The 26187-nt window shown below is 38.6% G+C and overlaps 1 protein-coding gene and 1 pseudogene across 3 annotated transcripts in view; both read right to left on the bottom strand.

The window, feature by feature from the left end:
- Window positions 1-26187, bottom strand: part of PDXK (pyridoxal kinase) — a 50075-nt gene that overhangs the window by 8083 nt on the left and 15805 nt on the right. For 2 of the 3 annotated variants that reach the window (XM_066979637.1, XM_066979631.1), the window contains exons 2-10: window positions 20763-20817; window positions 13023-13127; window positions 10082-10165; window positions 8171-8217; window positions 5862-5947; window positions 5002-5047; window positions 2213-2324; window positions 676-812; window positions 115-181 (exon numbers count right to left, since the gene is read on the bottom strand). In XM_066979637.1, coding sequence (XP_066835738.1) covers window positions 115-181; window positions 676-812; window positions 2213-2324; window positions 5002-5047; window positions 5862-5947; window positions 8171-8217; window positions 10082-10165; window positions 13023-13127; window positions 20763-20817 — 739 coding nt within the window. Of the gene's footprint in view, window positions 1-114; window positions 182-675; window positions 813-2212; window positions 2325-5001; window positions 5048-5861; window positions 5948-8170; window positions 8218-10081; window positions 10166-13022; window positions 13128-20762; window positions 20818-25784; window positions 25818-26187 lie in introns of those variants that run through there. The other variant, XM_066979645.1, reaches the window with a different exon arrangement.
- Window positions 13067-26187, bottom strand: part of LOC136786600 (ubiquitin carboxyl-terminal hydrolase MINDY-3 pseudogene) — a 28908-nt pseudogene continuing 15787 nt past the window's right edge.

Genomic DNA, 26187 nt, shown 5'->3' with positions numbered 1-26187 from the left:
AGTGTTTCCACACTGAAGGATACCTTTCTGAGTCAGGAAACTCGGAAAGCTCTATAAATGCTTCTTCTGATGCAAATCCAAACAGAACAAGGGATCAAAGTTTGAATAAATTACCTTTTGCACTCTTAATGGTCCTTTGCAGAACATGTTGCATGGCTGACACAGTCTTTTCACATGCCACCTGCACATTAACATAATATATCCAGGTTGTAGTAAAACTTCAGCTGCTCAGTTTAATAGCAGTGCTTTTGAAATAATAATATTCAGGCAAACACAACTGGCAAGACACAAACAGGGTGACAACTATGTAAAGAAGAGTTTGGAAAAGTGGGTTTAGATTCTCTTAATTCTCCCAAAACAGGTATTAGAGATCATACACCCATATCAAGGACTCTGTGTGCATAAGGGAAAGAAATGGGATAGGGTAAATAGTTTTCAGTGTTTATTAAGTGAGGACAAAAAGATATTTACTAATGTACATGCAGTCTCTCTTTCTCTCTCTGAACATCTTATTTAGCAGAATTATATAACTGAAATGTAATCATCTGAAGTTGTACAAGATAAAATCTTGTAGGAAAATAAAAATTCTGTTTTTATTTTAAATAATGTAATAGATTAAAAATAATAAAAAGAGGCAGTCTAAACTTGCAGACAGATGAAAAAACTCTCCCATACCTTCAAATTGTTTGGATGCTTATGTGTCCAGGCCAAAAGCATAGCAGCAAACAAGTCTCCTGTTCCAACAAAGACAGCATCCACTTTAGGAGATTCCACTCGAATTCTTTGTGTCATCTTGGTACCATCTGCATTAGCTACAACACAGTTAGACAGTTAAGTAACAGACCCAACAACTAATACGATAGCATTTACCGTGATTTTAAAATGATAATCAGATTTGAATTCCTGTGTTATTTGGAATGTAAAGATGCTAAGGAGCATTGTAAACTTGCATCAATTCTATTTAAATGCTCAACCTTCCAAAACTTTGCTGAGTCGGGACAGCATTTACAATTTATATACTGTACATACTTCACTTAGGCGGGAACAGATGGCTGACACTTTCACTTTCATGAAAGACTAAGAAAGATTAAGAGCAGTTCATTTAGACTGCACCAGCAGCTTGCTCAGGAAACCACATATTTATGGAGACTGCTGAATCCTAGGTGGGGCATACCCAACCAGAATCTAGAGAGAACTTCGGGGTTTTATGGAGTCACGAGAGCAGCTATACACTGCAGCAGAGAGTATCTGATCCATGTGCCACACTGGAATCACCACTGGAATGATCAGGCTTACTCCAGCCCCAGCATGTACCAAGTGTTAAGAAACACCAAGTGGTTCTTTGTGGAGTCTGGATGACATAACAAGAGTTGTCTTTTTTTTTTTTTTTTGGTCTCAGCAGTCCAGAATGTGATGCCCAGATTGATAACACATAGATGAACAATTATCAAAAAAGAAGAACGATTATGAAAACAAGATTATCCCACATAACTATGCCCTTTGCATGTAAAAAAAAAAAAATCCTGTGAGACTCCAAACACACAGTGAATCTTTGTGATGATACAGAAGGGGATGGAAAGAAGAAGTAGAAGGGCATTTTACAACCAATGCATCAGAGCAGAATAACCTATTAACAGGACAGTGTAATTTTTCATAAAAGCTACTAAACCATCCACAAGTTCTGTTTTATACCACTACTACTTGTCAGGAACACTATTAGGGGCTTTAGCAGCCCTGATCAATCTCACCTAGGACATACACCCATGCACCCTCTGCCCACTGGTCCAGGAGCTGCACAGAAACTCAGGCATGGGCACTAGCATCCTCTCCTGAGCTAGGTTGTAGGTGTACCAGCATCCAGTCCTGCTGTCCTGACTTACTGATTAGATTTCACGGATTAATCTCTGAACTGACCTGTTTCATCTCTCTTCAATGATCACTGGACTGTCAATGGGACCTGTGTTGCCATCACCACCCCATTCTCACTTTATTCAGATATGCTATGGTCACCCCCAGCTCCCAGCCTGTATTCCCTCTTGGAGAAACCCCATTCTTTCTGCTCTCTGATGTTACTGTAGAAGAAGTTCACTTAGGGAATTAAGCTCCTTCCATGCACTACATATGGATCTGATGAAAACACTTCTTCATAAAGCAGAAAATTCATTTAAAAAAAAAAAAAAAGTATATTTTAATGAAGCAGTTTGCAACTTACATTTTCTGTGGCTTCCCAGGGCAATCAGGTAGTCATTTCCTAGAGGTGCCTGTAGATCTGAGCTTGTGATCACCACAGTCTCTGGTCCCATGGCATGGAGCATATCCATTACCTTCCCATGTGCAAAAAGGAAGTGATCAGTGACCGCAGTGTGTGTTGATTAAACTTTGCATCATTCAGAGTACTAAGGATTTTCCTCAAGCACCTTATTTTGGTATCTTTTGTAAAGAGAAAGAACAGTTTCTACTCAAAGAACTCACTTGAATTAGGGGGGGTAGTTTGAAATAGAGGAATCAAAACATTCATATTTAAATGCACACACTTGTTAAAATACTCAAGAATCTGTTTGTATTATCTTTGGATGCTCCTCCGAAAAGAACACACTGTTTCAGATCTGACCAAAATTTTTGTCTGCATCACGTTTTCATGTATCAAAAGTAGTATCAAAAGAAGAGAACAAATATACAGATACATGCACTCAACCTGGCATCTTTAAACAGTTGCTAGAAAGCCAATAAATCCAAGCCATGATTTTTTTTTTTAGCTAAGACTTTAATAGTTAGCAAAAACAAAGAATTAAAGAGCTAAATCAAAGGCACAAGTGTCTGTCTTAATCTTTGCTTCTCATTGTTTCAAACCCAAAATGTACACCGTCATGTACCTTTGCAGATATATTTCCTCCACGTGTTCATCACTTAAAACCATCAATGCCTTAGTTCTGACATCACAATTGGTTGCTACAAAAGTGATTTTCATTTCACAGAAGAAAGAATGTCTTCAGTAATGAGTTTAGCATAAAACACTGATAAAATATTAATTCTTCCGGAAGAATTTAACTAAAAATCCTCTCAGGCTAGCTATGACTCATGAACAGCTGAATGATAAGGACTTGTATGTGCTGTTTTTTAATTCTCTATTACTTTTTTTCTTGTCTCAGCCTCAAAGTTTCTTCAGCTGTCAGATCTCTTTGCATAGATGTTGATTGGGTTTTAAAGAAGCAGCAAGTCCACCAGCATATGCTGACATAATCAACCTGTGAAGTAACATTAAACTCAATTTCACTTCTCATCCACAGTTCACCAAGGACCTAGTCACTGGTACTTCTAGTTGCAGGACTCCGCCCCTTCTACACCAAAAGTAGGTCATATTTAACTAGATGTTAGAAGACTTTATTGTCATCACTAATTTTGCTGAAGAAATCAATGAATGCTTATCACCATGGAAATAGATGGCAGAATTCCTACCACCTCCAAAGGGGACAAATTCCAGTATGGATTATTACTTGGAAGGACAGACCTACCTATGATATGCAGCTGAAGAGACAGACACATTAAGATACAATATCCTGCATGCAACTGTTTTAAAATGTTTCGATTCCTAACAATAATTCCACCTTCTTATAGGGGATTTAAAAAAAAAAAACATCATCATAAAGAAGAGCTAGCACACAGGAGTCGAAGAGACTGGCAGATAACTAACACCTAAAATTGTTTATAACATCCAACTCAAGCAGCTGTAATTTGCAAACCTAAAACTAAGAGATGCTCAGGTAACAGTGTTGTTTTCAAGACTGTGGTTCCATCAGCAAGGACAAGAATAGAAGAACAGAGTTACAGGTAGCAGTTTGTAGCGTGAAGTACAGTTCATAGCCCTCTCACAGCACAGTGGAGTAATGTAAAACTGGTGTGGAAGGGAGAAATTAAAAGAGCTCAGATCTTTGGAACTGCTTTCTGCTGTGAAGAGATGGTAATCCACTGATGTTGCATGATATTGCTGAAGGAAAAAAAACAATAAACACCAGGGCTGACAGAGCCCAGCTACTCTCCAGGGTGCCAATGCAGCTGCTGTTTGTTTAAAGATTTTGTATTCTTTGAAGTTCAAAATCAAACTGGAAGAAATAACATCAGTCCATTATGAAAGCACTTGGCTAGTCAGCAAAACAAAGAGCTCAGTTCTTTTTAATAAACCAATAAAATCATATTTCTATTTCGTCCTTCATCACCAAGCCCTGCAGCTTTTTACAGTTCTGCAGTTTGCATAAAAGGGTGAATCCTTACACCTCCATGCAGCACACTTACAGACAGACCATCTGTCATCCTTGTAGGATGATGACAGCAGCTGTCAGCACTCTGGATGTGTCCACTTTTCACCAGGAAGGACCTGAAGGCCATCACTCCCATTCAAGTTTCTCATCTATTCACTACTTTTGCAACCCAGGTCTCATGGCCTTTGAGTCAGTTTAAGAAACGAAACACCAGCAAACACTGTCAGGAAGAGATTCAGAGTGTATTCAGTCAATTCGCCTAAGAGTTTCCTAGTAAGATCTCTTCCTTGCAAACTGTCTCAATGGGAGTAAGAAATAGCGGTCCTAACACTCAGCACTGCTGCTGCATGACTAGGATGTGGACAGCAGAGGGAGCGACTTATGTGGGTTTCTAATGCCCTGGGTCATTTGGGGTTTTTCACCCCAACCACTGCATTTCCACACTGCTGACAGTGTGGTTATTTGTCAGGTGTGCTGCTGCTTGCCTTCTTCACTGCAGGAAAACAAACTCACAGTGATCTGCTCATTACCACTACGTGCCTTTATTTGTAGTTCTTTCAGGAAGTTTCTTCAGAAGTCTGACGCAAGAACAGAAAGTGCTTTGCACATTGAGAGCACAAGCTTTAATGACAGACGGATAGCAAGGATAGAGGCTAAAGCGATTTCAAGGTTAAAGACAAATGATAAACATTGCAGGTAGAATTACAGAACGAGATCTTACACAATCTATCCCTTACCTACTTACCTCTAAAGCGTCTTTTTCTGTGTGAATCTTCCTGCCAGTAAGTAACCTGAAAATGAAACACAAATCTTGAAAGAGCACATGTTCTCCAGGCAACAGCAGCTTTGTTTACTCTTTGAAAGGATGAAAGCTTGGACTGCATAATAGAGGCTTAAACAATCTGGTGGTTACAGAGTCTGCTGTACCAGACCGCTTTTCAAAGTTATGTGCACAGATACACAGTGCTTCTGAAGCAGGCTTGTATCAGTCCTAACCCATCTCCTATACCCTAAAAGTTGCCTCACAAGTGTCTTCTCTCCATCTCCCATGTAGCTGCTCCCTCCCTTTAGGGGGAGAGTCTGTAATATATCATAACAGATTATCTCCTGACTAAAAAGAGTCACAGCTATGCAGACAGGGTGGGCATGGGGCATGCAGGTTTAAACTCCTAGGAGATATTGCCATGGTGGTATTTCTAAATACAATTTTGGGGCTTTTGAGTCAAACTATTTCAGATTTGATATTCTGACATACAATACAAATTTTCTCAGGAATGGGTAAGAACAGGAGAAGGAAATGAAGTACTTTTTCAATCTGCCCTAGATACAGGTCTCTGGAGACAGTAAGAAATAATCATGAAAATGAGAGACTGGAAAAAACAAGAGAATTCTGTTCCTCAAGTAACTCCCAGTTTCTTTTCTGCTTTCAGTATGGAACAATGGGAGGTTCGCTGAAAAGCACTACTTTAAAACAACAGCTAAAAAACAAAATCCAACATATACATACATACAGCACTGTACTGAGAAAAATGAAACAACAGATATCAGTCTGCCCTGTTTTTATCCTTGAGTTTATTTTGTTATAAAGGGAAATTAAGTACTTACTCAGCCTCGAACTGGTTAGGAGTAATTATATCAGCAACAGGTACAACTTTGTCCCTGTAGACTGGGAGGAGGTCCTTGGGCACATACTATGGAAGAAAAGATGGTATCAAATATTATCAGCAGCCATATCAGATGTGGGAGTAACACTCTCCAGTCAACATAAAGCTACCAGTGTACTGATATCCAGCAGGAATTAAAGAGGCTGTGCATCCTCCAGCTGGTGACAGTGCTGCCAACAGCCCTTTTGTCACTGACAGCGATGGGAAGCATCACTAAGCAGGACTAAACTGGTAGCATTTAAAGGAAGTGGTGTCTAGATGAAGAGCTTTTGGGTTCCCTCTTACCAAGATGACAGAGCAGCACGAGGAAATAAAGTGTCCGAACACAGGAACTCTTTTTCGTGTCCTTACCTCCAAACTAAACTACTTTGTTGTTGTACCAATGGAACAAAAGTCCTTTGCTGCCTGAGTGTGCACCCACATTGATTGTGTCACACTTGTGGGACTTGAGGAACAAGTAACATTCATGCTATGTGTTATTTTATCCCCTCCTTTCAGTGCAGTATTTCTGGGGTGTGCTGTACATTAATATGCCAGAATGGGAATCAGATTCCACTTGCGTGGTACAACTTAATTTATAAAGTAGTTAGATAAGTACATTAAAAACATTTGCTTGTGTTGTACACAAGTCTAACAAACCATCACATACTTTGCTGACTGCAGACTCAGCTCATCCAGTAATGAGGGCCAACACTCCCCCTTCTGCTTTCCTGGTCCATCTCTATCACATCTTCTTCAGCTAAATACAGCCCATTAGCAAAGGGAGACTGGTTGTCTAAGCAGGTGACATACACTAAGATGTAGCAGGAGCCTACCAGTCTGTATGCTCTTCAAACTAGGAAGAAAGTTGAAAAGCATCAGCTGTTCTGGCATGTACTGGAGTTCAGCTAGGAGTTTGAGTTAAATTGCAGGACTCACTTCACCTTCTTATGTCTTATTGTAACTCTATTTAACAAAACCTTTATTAATGTCCATAGTTTACAAGTGGCTGATACTCTTCATCAGCACCCCGTTTTCTAAACCAGCATTAATCCTTCTTTTCATCTATGTTTTAATTTTTATGTTAGGCTCATACGATGTGTAAGGCAGGGTGTATTTATACATGTTCCCATGTGCTACTATCTCCCATTCCAGTTATATCAATGACAGATACAACCTTATCATGGTGTTGACCATCAGGTGCTACTGGAACATGCATCATATTGCTACTCAGCTCGCTCATGTTTTTATGGTGACATGATGATGTCCCAGGGACCCTGCCTTTAGACAGAAGTTCAAGACTAGATCACATCTAAATCAAACCATTTTAAATAATAATTTTATTACTTTTTATGGCAGGAATGAGCTGGTGGGTTGCATGTTAAATTTTCTCCTCTTTTTCCACCTATCTTGTCTTCCACCCAAAAGACATGGGAAGCTCCATAGTTATGACTTCTCCCCAGAGCCAAGGCTTTGCAAGGTGACTCTACAGCTACTAGATCTCTGCCTTGTTAGAAAAAGCTAAAGACAATAAATATTGCAATAGTCATAAAATGAAAGAATAAGACCACAAAAGCAATGGCAAATTTATTACTAAGTGCTATGCCATGTGATTTTTTATGAGCAAGTAAACTGTAAAAAGGTACAAGGACAAAGAGGAATTCACAGTGCATGACTATCTTAGGCAGAAGAAAATATAAAATATCATTATTGCTGATCTCTTCCCACATTGCACTTTCACTGCAACTATCTGCTAGTGTTGATTAAAAACAAATGTCTCTTTGTCAGTATGCAGTCTGGAACTGGCACACACGACCTTTCTGTCACTACCACAGCCCAATGCCTAACAGCTGCTGGATCTCACATGAAATTAGTCATCTTCATTTAGGTTCAAGTGGTAGGTCAATTTGTGTGATCGCTGACAATGTGAGCAAGGCTACCTGCCAAAACTGCTATCTTGACAGAAAATGAGAGAACTCCAGTGAAAAATGAAGGGGAAGAGGTGGATATTTTCCTGTGGACAGGGTCCGTACTCTACCTGTTCTCTCAGCAGAGAGAGTTAAAAATAAATCCTAGGGGTATACAACTACTATTCTCCCCAGATGATAAACTAATGATAAACAGGAACAAATGTAGTTGATGCTGGGATCCAAAGCCACACCGAGGTAAAGTAGCTTAGTCTTTGTGTTTAAAAATTAATAAATCTTTACACTTACACATTTATATAACAAAAAATCGCTATACAAAGAATCTAAACAACTAAGTACTAACCATGGAGCCTTCTCCATTCCACTTGTCACCCATCACTGGATCGCATACTGTAACAGAGAACAAATCTAGCTTTAGAGATGGGGGGCAGTCATAGAGGCCTTGGTGGGGGGTAAAAGTTTTAAGTAGCAGTAGCAGCTATGTTACAGCATTGTCCCTTGATAGCTCATACACTCACACAGTTCTTGCAGCATACTTAACCAAAACTTTTAAATTGGTGGCTGAAAGAGTAAGGCAGGTGTAAAAGAAATCTTAAACAGGTATCAGAGGGCTGTAGTCACCCTCTGCTACCTGCTTCCATGTTGTTACATCTGAAAGCGATGAGGATGAGAGGGTCTGATCACTGGGACAGAAGAGGCTTCTGTTATGGAAAATGCACAGAGCCCTCACCTTCACTCCCCAGTCCAAAACTCTGGTGTAGTAATACTACTGTGGTGGGAAAGAAACACGGAAGAAGCTAATATTTGTGAAAAGAGTCCTATTTTTACTTTAGTGTAAATATATACATGCAAAATGTTGTGTTGTACACATAAAAAGTACGTGTATTAAAATGAAACAAGAAGAAAATCCAGGCCAAAGTCCATAAATTCATGCTTGATGTAGTATTGACACACATTTGGCACAGGTTCTGAATCATCTGCAATATTAACAACGTATACTAAGTGCCCTCAGTTTCAAAGCAAGAACGGAAACAACCTAGGCTTCTACTTGAAAAAGAATACTGTTCACTGTGTTACAAGAGCTTTCAGCAAGATAAAAAAGAAATACAAATCCCAACATATCAAATCAATGTCCAATTGGTACTTAAGGAAGTTTCTATGAGCAACAAGAGAGATATTTGTTTTACATTTTAAAAGTATTTTCCTTACATTATGATCTGTTTATTAAATATGAAGGATCTTAGAAGCTTAGTTATGTTCCCATTATCTGACCACTTCCTTCCTGTTCTATACAGTTAGATATTTCTTTCTGTTCACACTCCAATACAGTTTTTAGTTTTCACTTGCTAGTACAAGACGGTGGAGACCCTGCCAATACAACAGCTTTACTACAGGCTAAAAAGCTATAAAAATCAAGCTCCTGGTGATATCTCTGCTACATTTTTCAAAATGAGAACTGTGCTTTATTAATTCCAAGTCCACTATCCCACTATGCAGCATGCACCTTGTAAATCCTGTGAACCGTTCTAGATTCCTGACCACAGGGTTTATTGAACCTGAAGATGCCAAGCTCAAACTCTGATTCACAGCTCTTTATCCCAGTAAATCCCCACTGACTTTGCTGTGTTACTCTGAACTCCTGCTCAATTTAAGCCTACACCAGTTGTATTCAAAAGTCCTGAAACACTCAGAGAGTCCAAAATGAAAAGAGGGGAATCTTTGCTCTTTGAGCACTCCTGGGTAATCTTAGCACCAGTAACCAGAATTAAAAATCTCTTTAAATTATTAAACTTACAAGGCACATTGGTACTGTTCTTCTGGGGTGAAGAAGAAAACATGGCAAGGCTGGATGGGTGAGTCTATCCCGCTTTTGACTGACTTGGAAATCACGAAGAGGCTTCAGCTATCAGCACTTCCAGCCTATGCCTCAAAACTACAAACAGCAGCAGCCAGCTGGGATTTTACAAGACTTCCTTTGATACAATCACTCCTTAACGCACGCTCTCTTTTGGATGGCATAATGCAAGACATATACTGAAAGGCGTAGTATCAGAAAGATAAAATCCAACTCCCTCAACACTTAAGCAATGTTGAAATGAAACTTCACTGGTGTCTCAGCTGGTCCCAGACAGATCTGAGCACAAAATGATTGTGAAATGCTGGGTAGCATCAGAACAACGCTTTCATCCTAAAACATGAAAATGATGGGGACATACAACAACGGAGCAGAAAGAATTACAATTCACGTCCTTACCATACACTAGGTTTGAATTCTGTTGCTTCAACTCCTGGACAATATCCACCACCATTGCAAGAAATGATGTGTCCCTTGTATAACCTTTGTGAAAAAAAGACACTTTTAAAGTTAATTTTCCAATAATGTTTTGCTGGTGTGTCTATTTATTTATTTATTTATTTAGCATAGAAATTTTGCATACTTCTCATTCTTTGGATCCATGCATATGAAAAGAAAGGCATTTTAGTATTTTATTCAGGAATAATAGGTGAAAGAAAAGTCAAGACAGTCTCCACTACAAATACAACTTTAAAAATCCATTTGCTAAGTACATTATACATGAAGTGTTCATACAACTTCAAAATGTTTGAATATATATACTAAATAGTCAGGATGTGTTTCCATCACATTAATGCAAGGAAAATTAGTCTTGAACATTTCAGAGCAATGGCCAATATGCTAATAAAATTCCCAATCTTAGGCTTAGCAGTGAGATAAGCTGGAAATATGTTATTTTTACATCTCAAGGCCCTAAATACAATGTTAGCACTACAACATTCTCATTTAATCATCAATTTCTTTAATATATTTTTTATTTATATATTTACTTATTGTATTTATTTTATGTATTAATTTTATTTATAACACATTAATTAATAAGTGCATTTTCATTTACTCTAGTTCATTTAATAGTATTATTCCAGCAAGGTAGCTTCTTCAACCCTTCAGCTTAGAAGTGCCCATTCTACTAACATATTTAAGAATACATTTTGGAGATTTCTTTTCAGTCATAAAATTGTTCAATTCTTACATGTTGAGGACAAATGGAAAAAGATTCCAAGCTTTTGGGCCAAAATGCTTTGTCTTATTTCCATTAAATGCCGATTATCATTGAAAAAAGACAAGCAAAGATTTTTGTTTTAAATGACCTGTCACAACAGACTGGCTTAAAAACCTATAAAGCCATATTATGAGTAACATTATTGATAGAGGTACTTCAAAAGCATTACAGAGAACTAGAGTTTATCTGGCACCTCAAATGCTCTACTGTAAATGAAACAAATATATGAAGACCTACAATTAAATGACAGTCACAAAAGTTAATGAAGTGTCATTTTATATAATCACCCTAAAGATAATCATTTCCATTTCAGCCAAGATACCTACAGTAATTAGACATGCAATTATAGTCAAATCCTAACTGCTGACAAATTAATTTAAGTGTTTGATTAATTATATCCAGGTCACTGGCGGTAGCAAAGTATGGCTGTGCAACATGGTGAATAACTGTTCCGGTTTGAAGAGAAAAATCTGTCTTTTGGCCCTGAATGAAGAAAGCTGATTTTCAAGTTCAGCCATAACTCAACGCAAGAATACAGAGGGTGTTATTAGATCATAAGAAATGAATGTCATTTCCACCCATTCCTTCTCTTTCTCTACACTTCTCTGTGTCTATACTTTGTCTATACCGGCTACACTGAGCAAGTTTTTTAAAGAAACCAGAACAAAATACTGACCCATCTATACATCTATACCCACAAGTCATATTTTATAAGGCATTTAAATATTTTTTGTCTTCAAAATTTTCAAAAGATTTCAATTTTTCTTTCTACTGTTTTTAATCTCTTACATCTGTTTTGGCAGTTTAAGATGCTAATAGGAAAGGAGCTGGGGACTCTTCTAAGAGTTGAAAGTAGAATAAAGAAGGAACATTTCAGCAAAAAGAATATTCAAGCATTATTTACCAATGCTGTATAGTAACATCTCCTGAAAACTCCTACAATACAGTGAGCTTTTCCTGGAAATGTCCTCTGTGTGACATCTTTCAAGGAAACAAAGGATGTTCTTTCAGTTTGCAATTACAAAGAACCCGTTTATGCTGAAATTAATTTCTTAACCTTAGCTCAATCTATTTTCTTATTTAGTCTCCTTTACTTTGGAAAGATTCCCTGAAACAGAAGGGAAAATAACTTTTCAGTCATGCCATACCCTCCAAGCCAGAATGACTGCTTTGGGGTTATAATCCATCCAGTTAAACTCTCCAGTTTTCCTTTTGTATAAGGAGAGCGCTTTCCTACGTGTGGAATCTGTGAAATTAATTAAACCTGGCAATTTATTTCTGTTTACCTTTAAAAAGTGACAGTTCACTGCAATAAAAAAAAAAGATACTGTAATCTAAACCAGATGCATAGCTCTCACTGAGGTGAAACCCCATAATTAATCTACACCAAAGAAGCAGGAATTGGATGAGAAGCAGTTTGTAATAGAAACTACTGATATAATCTCCCCATTCTATACAACGTTCTACAAGAAGCTTTCTTTGCCTATATATATAACACTTTCCACCTAGGAGTGCATAAAGTCATTATGTCCTCCAGAACTGTATGCACTTGGAGAAGGTAAGAGGAGCTACGTAGCAACAAGAGCAAATCAAAAATTCATGACAGAGAGAAAAACAAAATCCACCCCTCCTTATGCTTTGCTCTGTATCCAAAGCACAATCCCTTGAAGATCAAGTAGAAGAAACAAGGACAGACAACTGCATATAAGTCATTCTATCATGCCACAGAGTGCTACTAATGCAAATTTAGGTGAAAGGGTTAAACCCATGTCTTCAGAATGATTTTAAAAATAATACTCTGACATTCCTTACCTTTTTTTTCTGTAGTCACTCCCAAAACATTAACTAAGTCTGTACAAGACTGGCCTGTACAAGTCTGTAAACTATACCAGAGGATCAATTTACCCACCCAATTACAACCTTCTGGCTGGAGAACACTGGCTGTTTCAAACTAAATAACATGAGCAGTTAGGTCTATAATATACAATTGAAATCACAGGACAAATCTAAGGAGGAAACATGTAATTGCTTGGTTTGGGATAAGGAGGAATATGGTTTATATATCTCTACGCTCATTTTACTTTTCATGTGAACTCCAAAGAAACAAGCTCTTCTTACCTGTGAGTACATAATCATACTGATTGACCTTGTTCAGCTTAAGTCCTTCATACAGTTCATGAAGTTCATCTGAATTTAACACCTGACCCTTCCAGTGTGCATAACCTGCAAAACAAAAGCCAGATAATTTTTCAAGAGCCAGGTTTTCTAATTAGGATCACAGAGATCAAACATATGGAGGAACATCATATGCATCAGGAGGCATTTCTAACTTTCTTTTCTGTAACGCACTACTGCTGAATGAAAGCTGCTGTTGGCAGAACAGTTCCATCCTCAACTTCTTCTTAGCATCTCTGTCTCCCAAAGGAACTGGTATCATTACTCTGGAGTTTCACATCGTCCATTTATCAGCACTTCAAGCAGAGTACACATAAGCTCTTGCAAGTTTTCACATGTAGCCTTTACAACTTTTCCTTTCCTGTTTGGAAGGGGACGAACATGTTTGAGACTTCACCGAGGTGAGGCTGCCAGTAAAATCTATTTTTGTTATGTTACATTATTACAGAAAAAAAAAGATTGACAGCAGGATGCCACATTTAATTATCAGCCATAAACTCTGGACTATGCAGAGCCCAGGTTTCACTCAGAAGAAAACAGGTTTGTAGGTATGGGCTTGTGGGGTCTATCTGAACACAGGTATGCAGCACTTTGACACCTGACCTGGCTTTCACTGGCACCTGCGTATACCTAATAGAGTGACCACAGCAGAATAGCATCATGAGAAGTTCTCTAACTGTACAATTTCATCTGACAGAGTGCCTTCCAAAAATAGGACAATTTTAATGCTGAGAATGCTGGAAGAGGCAAACAAATATCAGAAAGACACTACAAAACAGACAAATAATATCCATACATTATCCTTGAAGGATCTCTAGGAATTACAAGCAAGTATTTTTGGCTGAGAAGTGGGTGGAAAGCAAAGTTATAGGGAAAAGCTGAAATGACTTCAGCAAACAACTGACCAAGCTCCAGGACAGCAAAATTGTCAATAAACAAATAAATAAATAAATAAATTTCACTGTCAGATGCTAAACATTTATTGAAAAATGTAAATGCACCTTTCACCTTTTCATCAAAGCCTGCCTATCTAGATGGCAGCCATCACTCCCTTGTATATATATATATATAAATGGCATTTCCTCCAGGACATTAGATGAGGTACACAAAATTTAAATCTTCCAACCTTCATAAATTCAGGGTTTGTTAAAAAGTTCATCTTTTTATTAACTTGGATTACAAAAAGTGAAACGTTACACTAGTATCTTCTTTCACACCACCCTGTGAGGAGACGATGGTATTTTGTTTTAATTTCTGCGTTTGGAGTTAGAAAATTCTGTGATAAAAACTCCTGGCTTTGATTATCACTCTAAACTGTGTCATTAGAGTAACTGCCAAAAGGTGCCTAGAGCCTAGGATAAACACATTTTTCAGTTTTCGTTCTTACAAATGCAAATACACCCACAGCAGGGTGAGCAGATGGATCATTTTGCTCTCCTCATCTCACAAAGACCTAGTCCCTAAAACATGACTCTCTGCCAGCTGGTGAAGGGACTGACTCACATCAGCCACTCGGATTCTCTCCTTAGCAAATGCTTTTTTAAAAAGTCTTTCTGAAGAAAGGGAGAAAGTGGATTCCCACACGCAGACAGCAGTTCCGCTCCAGAATACAGTGATATTCAAAGCAGCAACGTCTTACACATAGGCATGCCCACATAGGCATGCCTCTAGCTCCAAGCATACAAGGAACCCTTGACTACAGATGACTCAAGCACTTGGCTTGCTTAGGCAACCGTTTGTACTGCCACATCATGGCTTTAGAGAGAAATAACCTGCCCTCTCCTCTTCGCTGAATCTAAATTTCTCTTAGCACTCAAAATCCAGTCCATACAGGGGCATGACACAGTCCTTTGTACTCCACTGTGCCCATAATTCATCAGTAAAGTTTAGCTTGTTTCCACAAACATGGAAACTCATTGGCCACATGAGGAGAGAGCAGTTTTCACCCAGAACCGAGGTCAGCCAGCAAAAGTGCTGCCATTCATCTTACAGTACACACATACAGCCACACAGATTGCTGCAAATGCAAACAATTGTGATACTCTTGGAAGCCGTTCCTACAAAGCAACCCTGTCCATTCACTATTTAACTGTAAGTTACTCTTCCTATGTCAAGCTACCTTAAATAGTCAGTGTGCAGGGTCCATGTCACACTGATAATCCACTGAGGGAAAGAAATCAAGTATGGAAACAAAATGTCAGGTAGCAGCCTGCTTAGCTCAGGAACTGGGAAATTACCTAAAAGGGGCAGGGAGACTGTCTGAACAATGAGAATTGTCTCTAGCAGTGGCTTCCAAGGGTACCTAAAGGTCCTTTTTCAATCTGGTAACAAGTGCAATACAATCTAAAATGCAATCACACAACAGCTGGAGGAAAAAACGCCCTACAGGAGAACTCGGGGAAGCCCCAGCTCCTCAGACAGAAGAAAAAAGGCAATGCCTTCACTGGATCTGCAGGGAACTGGGATTTCACTGGGAGCTGAATTATGTTTGAGAAGAGAGAAACGAAAATCAAAATTGACAGTGACGTGGAAACCACTCTAAGCCCTTTCCGCGGGGAATCTTCATATAACATGATGAATAAGGGCGAAATCCCATGACCCTGGTAGGGTCCGTGACCCTGATCTTACTCTCCTGGTAGAACCTAGAGCCAAAAAGCAGCTTCTGCAGAGGGGCAGAAGAAAATGCCAGCTACTCACGTTTAAAAACACTTTCAGTGACAGAAGAATGGACACCTTGGGGTCCCAGAAAGAGAGAGAGGGACTGCTCTGAAAGAGGAAAGGCCTGGGTAAGGTCTGGCAAAAACCCAGACAGATACTGTGAGGTCAAAAATACATTGCATTGCCCTGAACCCAAAGAGACTTAGCAGGGAATGCCAGCAGCAAGCTTCAACATCTTAAAGCCCAATGGCTTTAGGGAAAACCACCAGAGTGGTTAGAAGTAAGGATGATAATGAGGAATCACTGTCCTTCTTGGCTGGACATGAGGGCTTGGCTAGTGAGGAGCACATTTGATGGCCCAGAATTGCACTGCAAGCCTTGCAAGACCTTAAGGAAATTCAGCTTAGTCATCCCTATGATTGCACCACTAAATATGCATATTTGGCAAACAGCAAGAGAAAATTGTAAATCTTCTGTTTAACTGCCCACTTGCTATAACCCCTGCTCTGTAATAGGAGCAGAGTGGCACTTAACACAAAAGTTCAAGGTCTTACAGTATCTGGCTACCTGCACACATTATACAAAAACCACAGCCAAAAAAACTTTAGGATGAGTTTCAAGTTTGTACTTGGCAAAACAACTGCATCGCATTTGGAAACTACGCAGGTGGTTAGGTTTAGCAGCTGGATCAATCTATTAATCTTTTATCCGGGATGTTAAGGTCAGATTTTGGCTTGTATCTTCCACAAAGGAAGAAAGATGGGTCCTACTTCCTTCAGTTACAAAACCACTAAATAATTCTACTCAGTGCCAGAATAAGAGAGCAGAGAGAATGCTGCCAGTCACGATACAGCTCTCCAAAACTGCACTTGGCAAAACTGCATCTGGCTTGAGCTGACTGCATTAGTTTTCTGAATTAATAAAAATTTTAAACACATAAAAAATTTTAAACACATTAAACATTTTAAACACAAAAATTTTAAACACATAGTTGAACATAAACCATTAAACATCTGTATACCCCTTCTACTTATCCGTATTATAGCCTTTTATTGCAGTTAAATTTTATATGCTTGTTTTTAAGCAGCTGAGGGAATGAAAAACATGTAAGATACGATGCTTCCTGCCTCTAAAATGATAAACTTCCCTCTAAAATGATAAACTTATTCATTAGTCTCTAAGCAAATGTCTTGCTTCACCTGTATCTAAAAGAATAAATAAGAGGGGCAGCTAACACTGCACCCAAGATACATTTACATACTTTTCTTTCTAACCTTCTTCCAATGGTACTTTTTTTTTTTCCTTTGGAATGTATTTATAAGCTTCTTAATTACTTTCAAAAACAATGAGAAAAAGAACAGAAAAAAAATCCTAGGCATACCAGAAGGAAAACAAAACCAAACCAAATAAAACCAGTTAAGTATAGCAAGGCGTGTAAGATGTCTTTGTTCTCCAACGCGAAACATTCTGTTCTGAGGTTTGAGTTCTCCTGTGGTGCTCCCTGCAAATCTGTTCCGACGGGCTTCAATAACCAAGTATTTTACATGGGGAAAAGGAAGAAAGATGTAGTGTTTAAGGCACATGGCGGGCAAGCAATCTGGTTTCAGCTGTGCCACAAAATTCACATGCAAACTCTGCAGATAACCTGGTCTAAAAACATTACTTAAATCTTCAGCTATCAGGAGGGCTTCAACAGAACCAGAAACAGAGTACGTAATTCCCCCCTGGACAGAACTAGAGGATTATTTACAGCTGGTCAATGTGGGAGGAAAATATTACCACTGTTAGGCAAAAGTGGGGCTTTTTTTCTTTTTGTCCCACACATCACAGGCGTGAATGAGTGCATATGGGTGGCAGACTGTGAAGAATCACATCAACAAGATATAATTATAATTTCTCATGTATCAGACCTACCAATCAATCCAACCACGCACTACACACCCACTAAGTGGAAGACAAAAATGTTTTGCTTTAAAAAAAAAAGGGGGGTGGGAACAGGCTATTTGTTCTGGAACAACTTAAAGGTAAGATTTAGATGGCTAAGTAAGCACATAATATGCTTATTATTAACAAAAATACAAATCACTTAAGAATTAAAGATGCACCCCCCAAAAATAAACAATGATGGAGTCAAAAAAAGACAACCTAGATTTTTATTTTTGCACATTAGGCAATGAGATGCTTTTGCAAACAAAACAGTAATAGAATAAAAAGCCCAAAATCTCTGTAGGTTGCATGACAGCTTTTTTTTTTTTTATTTGTACAAGAAGCACGATGCCATTCAAGGGTGAGTCACTCTAATCATAGCGTAAAAGTTCCTCACCAAGCAATATGACAAACTGTTCTCCCAGGGGAGCTGACTTAAAACACATTTTCCGAATTTCAGGATTATCAGAGACTAAAGAAGGCTGAATTTTCTGAGCAGAAGTCAGCAGAAATAGCCCTGAGGTATCTTAATCATTTAAAAACAGGGCAAAAAAAGAGCTATAATGATTCACTGAAGAAGGCCTGTTAGTCATGAATTCTCCCTGTGTTTTATCTTTCGCTGACATGACCAAGTTTAAAGATGGAGATGAGGAAAGAAAGAAGGCCATGTCCAAACACCACGTCACACACTTTGCTACCTTTGCCCCCTCTGGCATGTTGCACTCTTTTAGAAACCAGCGTTCCCAGCTAGACTTTGAAGCACAAGTTTACTCTTCAGCTTTAATCATGACCACAGCAAAGTTTCTCATAAGATGTTGTTCTCCTAAGTAAATCACCAGTTTTCTTCCCAGCTTATCCAGCACATGATCCCTGTGTGTTGTGGCACTGCTCCAGACGCAAGTCACAGCCCAACACAGCACATCCTGTTCACTAGTCCCAGCAGTAGCACAGGCTGCACGTACATTGACTTGTGTGCAGGCATGCATAAATAAATGTTCAGGCTGGACAAAAGTCTCCGTGAGGACAGCACTGGATGTTCCTCTAGCACAGGGAACGTGCAAAGCCCTTTGGCTTTGCAAAACTGGGCTTAGAATCTACGACTTCAGAAAGGGTGGAAAAGATTTCATGGAAAAACGAGTGCTAGAAAACTAGACATGTCATAAAAGAGAATACATCCCCTTCCTTTCTTTTCCATTCCTTCTTTTTTCATCCAAATAACCAAATCTTCTAAATAGAACCTCCTTTTATTTACTCTTGACAAGTGCCAAGGACTTACTGTATTTTGATTTTCTTCTGAAAACTTTGTTTCCCAAAGTCAAGAGATTGTGCACCAGTCTTTGTTGTTTTGCTTTTTTTTTTTTACCACATTTACTAAGACAATCAAGACTAAAGAAAAAAAAACCAAACTGATAACATAACTCCTAAATTCCAGAAGACAAATTAAAAGTTCCAAATATTTTAAAGGCTTGTGATCTCAGAGACATTTTTAGTTTTTGGAGGTTCATTTAGGCCTTCTAAATAAATAAATAAATAAATAAATAAATAAATTGCTAATTTATTGTTCCTTCTACAATCTTCATTGTCTGGTCATCCTACTGGTAATGTAATTTACCTACCTTTAGACACATTCAGTTTTTGGTCCAATATAAGCTCTTTTAATGCCCTATGAAGTTGTTTTATTCTTAAAACTGAAAGCCAACAAATGACAGGTGCTAATCCATTTTCAGTTTTTAGTTATTACTTCAGGTGAAAAAAATGCTTAATTCCTGGACGATTACAACAGTTTTACCCAGCTATCAAAAATGAAACAAAAGAAAACAAAATAACAAAATCTCAAACTCCAAAACTAAATACATTAATGAAATAGGTTGATCAAAAGATCTCTCAAAGCATGATCAAACCTTTGTACTGTGCCAAAGGTTGCAAGCAGAATAAATAGCTTTTTGCCTGAGCCAGGAAGAACCCCCAAGTCTTTGTTTAATTATTACTTCTTTCATGCCTTTCCTCAACAAGAAGAGATGGCTTTCTACCTACCTTTGAAGTATTTGTTTCCTTTTTCCAGGGTGAAACCCTGCTGATATGAAATTCCTTCCATGATAGGAACATCTTACAAGCTTTTGAAAGCTGCCTGGAAATGAACATGCTAAGAGAGAACAGAGGCTTCCCGATCTGCTCTCTGTTCCTCTCTGTTCCAAAATTTAGCAGCTGATTAATACAGTTGTACCTCTAAGAGACTAGGATATTATGTAAGTATTTGTCTTTTTTTTTTTTTTGTCAGAAACCACTTTGCTCTTTTCTAAGTCACTGAAGTCAAGATTTGTTCCTTGATTTTACCTAGAGTACATCTCCCCTCAAACAATCTGCCACCACCATTAAAGTAGATGTGCCTTCATTGATTCAAAAATAGCAAGGCACTTGGAGCTCCTTTACAGGCGAAAAGTTTTTTTAAATAAAGAAATTTCATCTTTCTTTTGAAAAATAAAGTTTTCTAGCACTATGCATATTAAAGAGTCATATTAAAGTATGAAGAAACATATTAAAGTATGATGCAAGTACATCATATTTTGTTCATGTTCAGGCTTAGGACTCAAGTAAAAATACACCCAAATGTATTAACACCTCATCCCTCCCTCCAAAATGTGATTTAAGGATAATTGCTCACCTTCTGGATGGGCACGAAGAGTGGGAATGTTTTGTTTAGCTCAGTATTATTCTGATGTTTGTGGTTGGTAATGTGATTATGAGCATCATAGGGCCATACAGTACAGAATGCAGTACTGAAGACTTCCCTGTTCACAGAACTGGCTGTGTAGCTGGCCGTAGTTATGTTATCTCACTGTCTGAGCTAATTATATTACTGCCTAATAAAAGAAACTCACACTCTGAAGTAGCAGAACAGGCCATTACCATGTCATATCATGCTCTAATCCCAAATCCACAGACTTCTGAGAGACTTGAAAATTACATTTATGTTTGATATCCTGAAAATGGGAGTGAAAGAGAACTCCTTTCCACTGTCATGTGATAAGCTGAGCCACACGTTGAGTACAGCTGAGTGATGGTGCGGTGGTGTCTTTAAGGTACATGTAAATATTTTACCTGTATGGTTTGAAAACTGGACTGAGTTCACAGTGTCAACTTCAAATCCCAAAACCTGTAATAAAACACAGCAATATTTCTTTTACTAATACAGCTTTGTCAATATGTTACTGGAATCACAAAACATAAGACAGCATTCTTATTTCTCACAGCACATTTAAAAATTTTTAGTGCTGTTTCACAGTGAAAGCTGAGTCAACATACATGCAACGTAAACAAACAATGCAGTACTTTAGCACAGAATGGAAAAAGTGACATTGGCAACAACACCAGAAAAACAGAGCCCTGAATCCTCAGGCAAGAGTTCATCTGGGGACAAGGATGGAGAGGTTGTCCCAGCAGCAATGACAGAAGCCATGAAGAAAGCCTTGGCTAGTTTTTCTTGGCAAGAAAAGCAGTCTGAATTTCAAGGTAATAAATGAATGCAAAATATGGAGGGAGGATGCTGCTCATATTTCAGAAAGCCAATCTTTCTAAAAAAAGGACAGAAGAATCCTTAAATGGGATCAATGTGATGAGCAATACTTGGATTTCACAAGTAGGTTCTTTACAGCTCAGTGCTAAGAGAATAGAAAGAAATCAGAGAGAATTAATTTGGGGAAAATTAGGCAATCAAAGGGAAAGACCTTCTAAAAGGACAAACTAAAAAAAAAATAAATCCTAAAGCATGCTCCAAACCCATCTGCTACCTTGCATTACCAGCAATCCAAATACTGAAAGAAATAATTTGCTAGTGCAATCAACAAACACATTCCTGCTGCCCAAAAAGAGATAAATATTTTGAAAATAAGAACACCAAGTCAGGAGAAAACTAACGAGGATTATTAGCCTGATAATACCTGTTCAATAGAATTAGGGATTACTGTTCAAGCCATTTTTAGACATTTTTGTCTACAACCAGAGAAATTCTAATGCAACAGTGACATAACAGTCTGACATTTAATATTTGCTTTCACATCCTACTTGCTCTGAGTAAGAATTCTCCTCAAAAGAAGAGCTGCTATATATGGCACAGTGAGTCATACCAGGAGATAACAGTAACGATGCATCACTGTTCATGATCCATTTTCAGGCAATTTGCTGAGGAGGGGGGAATGAATAAATGAGGCTTTTACCAGTCACGTTTTTCCCTGAGAAGCACATCTCTCTCTCTTTTCATCACGAAGGCGACCCCTTCACATGCATTAAAAACCTCTGTGTGTATTGTACCAGACATGAGATTTCCTCAGTGCTTGTACCTTCTCCCTCACATAAAGCCATTAAGTAACAAGCCCTTTATTTCAAACCCTGGGTCATTACAAGATGGAGGTATGTGCTGCAATGGATAGCTCCTTCTGCCTGCAGGCACTGCATTTCTGTCGTGCTACAGCTCAGTGTCTAAATGGGTCTTACTAAGTCTCTTACTGCAGTATTTAATAAAGCTTTCTGTTCATTCTTAACTAGGCAGCTAAGTAATCTTACAATAATGACAGACAGAATGGTGGGTTGTCTCAGCCTGATCAAGTTAAAATTAAATTCAGCTTCTACTCTTGCTCCAGTTTCTTGTTTCCTCTTGGTAGATTTTATTTTAAAGACCAAGGAATGAACGAGGTGAGAACATGGCAATACTACTACAACCTTAACCTTGATGTCTGCATGTGCATTTTTGTTTATTAATAGGAAACACATTTAAATTACTTATTTTAATTCACTTATTTAAAATCAATTCACTTTGGTTACTGTCTTATCTACACACAGAAACAAACCTACATTCATGTTTCTGAAGTAAATACATACATAAATGTCAGATAAATCGTCACCTCAGCACCTCCTCTTATTTTATAGGCAATCAAAATGCAGTAATTCAGCAAAAACTGCAGGTGAAATGGCAAATAACTATAAGGTTAGATCCATACAGCAGTTTTGCGGTGTTCAGTCAACAGAGCACAACTTCAAGCTGGTAATGGTTTATCATGGTTCACTGAAGTGTGCAGCTGTCTCTGTGCTTGGCTTGATAAATACGGCAGAAGCCACATACGTGCCACTTTGCCAGCTCCACCAGTGTGACAAATGCCTTTACTGACATACCTCATACCCGCTGATATACCGCGTTTCTACTGTTTCCTGAATTTCTTTGCGTTATCAGCCTGTTATGTACACAAAATGACCCAACTTTGGATCTTAAAACACTCCCTGGTCTCTGTGTGTGTATATGCATGCATGTGTTCCTCTCACTTCTGTGTAAACAAGCTGAAGGAAATCACTCTGCTTGGATTTTGCCTATATCAGAACTAACACCTTCAGAAACTAGGCCCTGGAGCGTGCCCAGAGAAGGGCTACGAAGCTGGTGAAGGGCCTGGAGCACAAGTCCTGTGAGGAGCGGCTGAGGGAGCTGGGGTTGTTGCGTCTGAGGAAGAGGAAGCTCAGAGGAGACCTTATTGCTCCCTACAGCTACCTGAAAGGAAGGTGTGGGGAGCTGGGGGTCGGCCTCTTCTTGCAGGTAACTAGTGACAGGACTAGAGGAAATGGCCTCAAGTTGCGCCAGGGGAGGTTCAGGTTAGAAGTTAGGAGATATTTCTTCTCAGAAAGAGCAGTCAGGCATTGGAACGGGTTGCCCAGGGAAGTGGTGGAGTCACCGTCCCTGGGGGAGGTCAAGGAAAAGCTGGACGTGGTGCTTAGGGACATGGTTTAGTGGGTGACATGGGTGGTAGGGGGATGGTTGGACCAGATGATCTTAGAGGTCTTTTCCAACCTTAATGATTCTGTGATTCTATTTGATTAGTGTGAGGAGTGAACTTACTACGGAATGCACAACAATGCTTAATTTATTGCTTCCCATACGTGCTTGTAAACAGTGCGTACCTGGCGTTGCTTCCCCTGTCCCCCTCTAAGAAGGGTCCTATGGTGACAGTCCTGCCACCGGTTTTGGAAATGTGGGTTTCAGCAGATACTTTTCAAGTGTCCATGCTCCAGCTACCAGGGACACACATCTCCCACATTATCCTTATCCCCTTTTTCAGATGACCTGGCCTCTCACAGACCCTCCAGCAGAGATCACTTTCTGCTTTCCCTCACCTCCTTCTACTGTCAGTCTGTAAAAATATCATTTGCCCACAGAGCTGCAAATCCTGGGCGAATCTAAACCCACCGCCTGTTTGGGTAAGTATGATAAGCACATTTCAAAGGAAAAAGATAACTGAGTTCATCCCAAATCTCTCAGCCTCCAGTTTAAGCACATGTCAGACTAAGTTCTTCTCAGTTAAGAAACTCAGGTTGCCTCTATCACATCATATAGTGATGTTTACTTTGACACAAGTCTCAGAGGGAAATGGGCAATTCCAACGTTTTTTTTTAAAGTATCTTCACCAAAGGAGGCAGAACTGTTACATTTCTAAAATTAAATCACAAAACATCAAGAATAGAGGAGTCTTGTGTTTGGAAGGCATGGCTGGCAGAGCTGAATGACAGATTTCAGGAAAATATTTGGAAGATTAAATAAAATACGCACACTGGAGCAGAATGCATTTCAAGAAAGAGCTGGCATGAAAAACATACTCCAACATTATGAATGAGATCCAATGAGGCTGAGCGCTTCCTCAAAAATATCTGAAGGAAAGGGCCAAATGTCATCCAGTCCTGTCAGCCCCCAGTGCACAAAGAGCCCTTCCAGCCTCAGGAACAGCAGGTGCATCACCTGTGCAGCACCAGGTCTACAGATCTACAAGACGACACATCTCCCAGCTAGCAAGGGGGTTCAAGAGAAAAATCAACACAGTAGAAAGGAAGATACTTTAAAATACACAAACAACATTTTGAAATGTTGACTCTTTTTGGAAAAAAAAGAACCAAAAACCTCGCTTTCCTAAAAGCACAGAAGTAATTTAAACTTACATCCAAGCAAATAAAAAGACAAAAAAAAAAAGATTTCCCTGAAGTCCCACATAGATAGAAAAGATCTTGTCGTATAAATATATACACAGTAAGTTCCCAGTTCTGGTTCACCTCCAAAAACGCAACCTTTTGGATTTGCCAATGTTAATGCATTTCTTGGTGAGATAGAGCTTTGTTTAAAATTTACTTTCTGTCTTCCTTTCCATTCTAAAAAACTTTTCAATCATATATACGCTGAAAGATGCCATCCCCTCACTGCAAAGAGCTAGTAACACACTGCAAAGAGCTAGTAACAAAGACTGTTAGAAATGACAGATTAGAAACATACTTTTCCTTCAAGAGGTAAAAGTTGTGCCTGTTGTGTAGGGAGGATTGTCAAAACAAGAAAACTATTCTGTTACAGAAAACGTGACCGTAGCAACAGAGATATTAAAGATTTTGAATGTAACATCTCAAATTCAGCTTTAACGATTGCTAAGCTTTGTTTTTATATTTGTATAAATCACATTATGTACCAATGGTCTGAAGACAAATACAAGCAACCATTTTAAACTCGTAATCCTATTTGCTATATGATTGGTAATATCACTTGGGACAGAAAACGGCTAACTTTCAAGATTAGCTGGGCTGCAGAGTAAATACTAATATAAATTCTCATTTAATAGTTTTATTTACTCTGAGGAATGCTTTTGAGAAATGATAAAAGCTGTTACTGTAGCTGTTTCTGCATAAAATCTGTATTGCAATTTTACCACGCTTTTCTGGAGAAAAAAAAATTAAAAAAAAGTTTTCAAAAGTATCACACTTCAAAGTATTCCAAACTTACCCTTTTCTCTCTTTGCATTCAGTTTGGAAAAAAAAAAAAAAAAAAAAAAGGAAGGAAGACAAATCTGTGTGTATCCACGTGTAAATGACACCAAATGTATCATCACCTGTTTCCCATCCTGAAGTTTTGGTTCTAAGGATAAAATCCAGCACAACGGTATGTTTACACTATTAACTATGCTGGCTTTGTCAGTAAAGACACTGTGTTCTTCATTATTAAACGAGCAAGGGACCAATTTGACTAGAATGCTTTAGTTTGTACTTAATTCAGACAATCTTAGAGAACAATGACCTAGTTCTGCTGGAATGAAATTCAATTAAAAATACCTCTCTATTTTGCAGCATAGTTTGTACGTGCCTTCAACGGTGTTTCATTTTACAGTCCAAAACTAAGAACACCAAGCAGTACTGCAACTCAAGTTGGAGGAAAAATCTGCAACAATGAGTGAAAGGCAGAAAGAAAAGCAGTGTGAGGGAAAAATAAAAGATTATATAAGACTATGTAAACTGCTTACACTTTTCTTCCATATTACTCATGTCCCCTAATAAATGTTCACAGGTTGCTACCTGTATTTCATGAAGCAAAACAGAGACCTCCACCCAAAGTCTCCAGTTTTTTCAAAGTTCCTGATTTTGGAAAATGTTAGTTTTACCATACCAGACAAACACAGCAAAACCAATTTTTCCAAATGATCCCATAAACCAGAAAGTTTGTAAACCACAAATCCAG

The sequence above is a fragment of the Anser cygnoides genome, chromosome 1 (genome assembly GCF_040182565.1).
Source record: "Anser cygnoides isolate HZ-2024a breed goose chromosome 1, Taihu_goose_T2T_genome, whole genome shotgun sequence".
NCBI classification, from domain to species: domain Eukaryota; kingdom Metazoa; phylum Chordata; class Aves; order Anseriformes; family Anatidae; genus Anser; species Anser cygnoides.
Note: the sequence above shows the minus strand (reverse complement) of the source record. Positions and strands in the feature narration are given on the sequence as shown.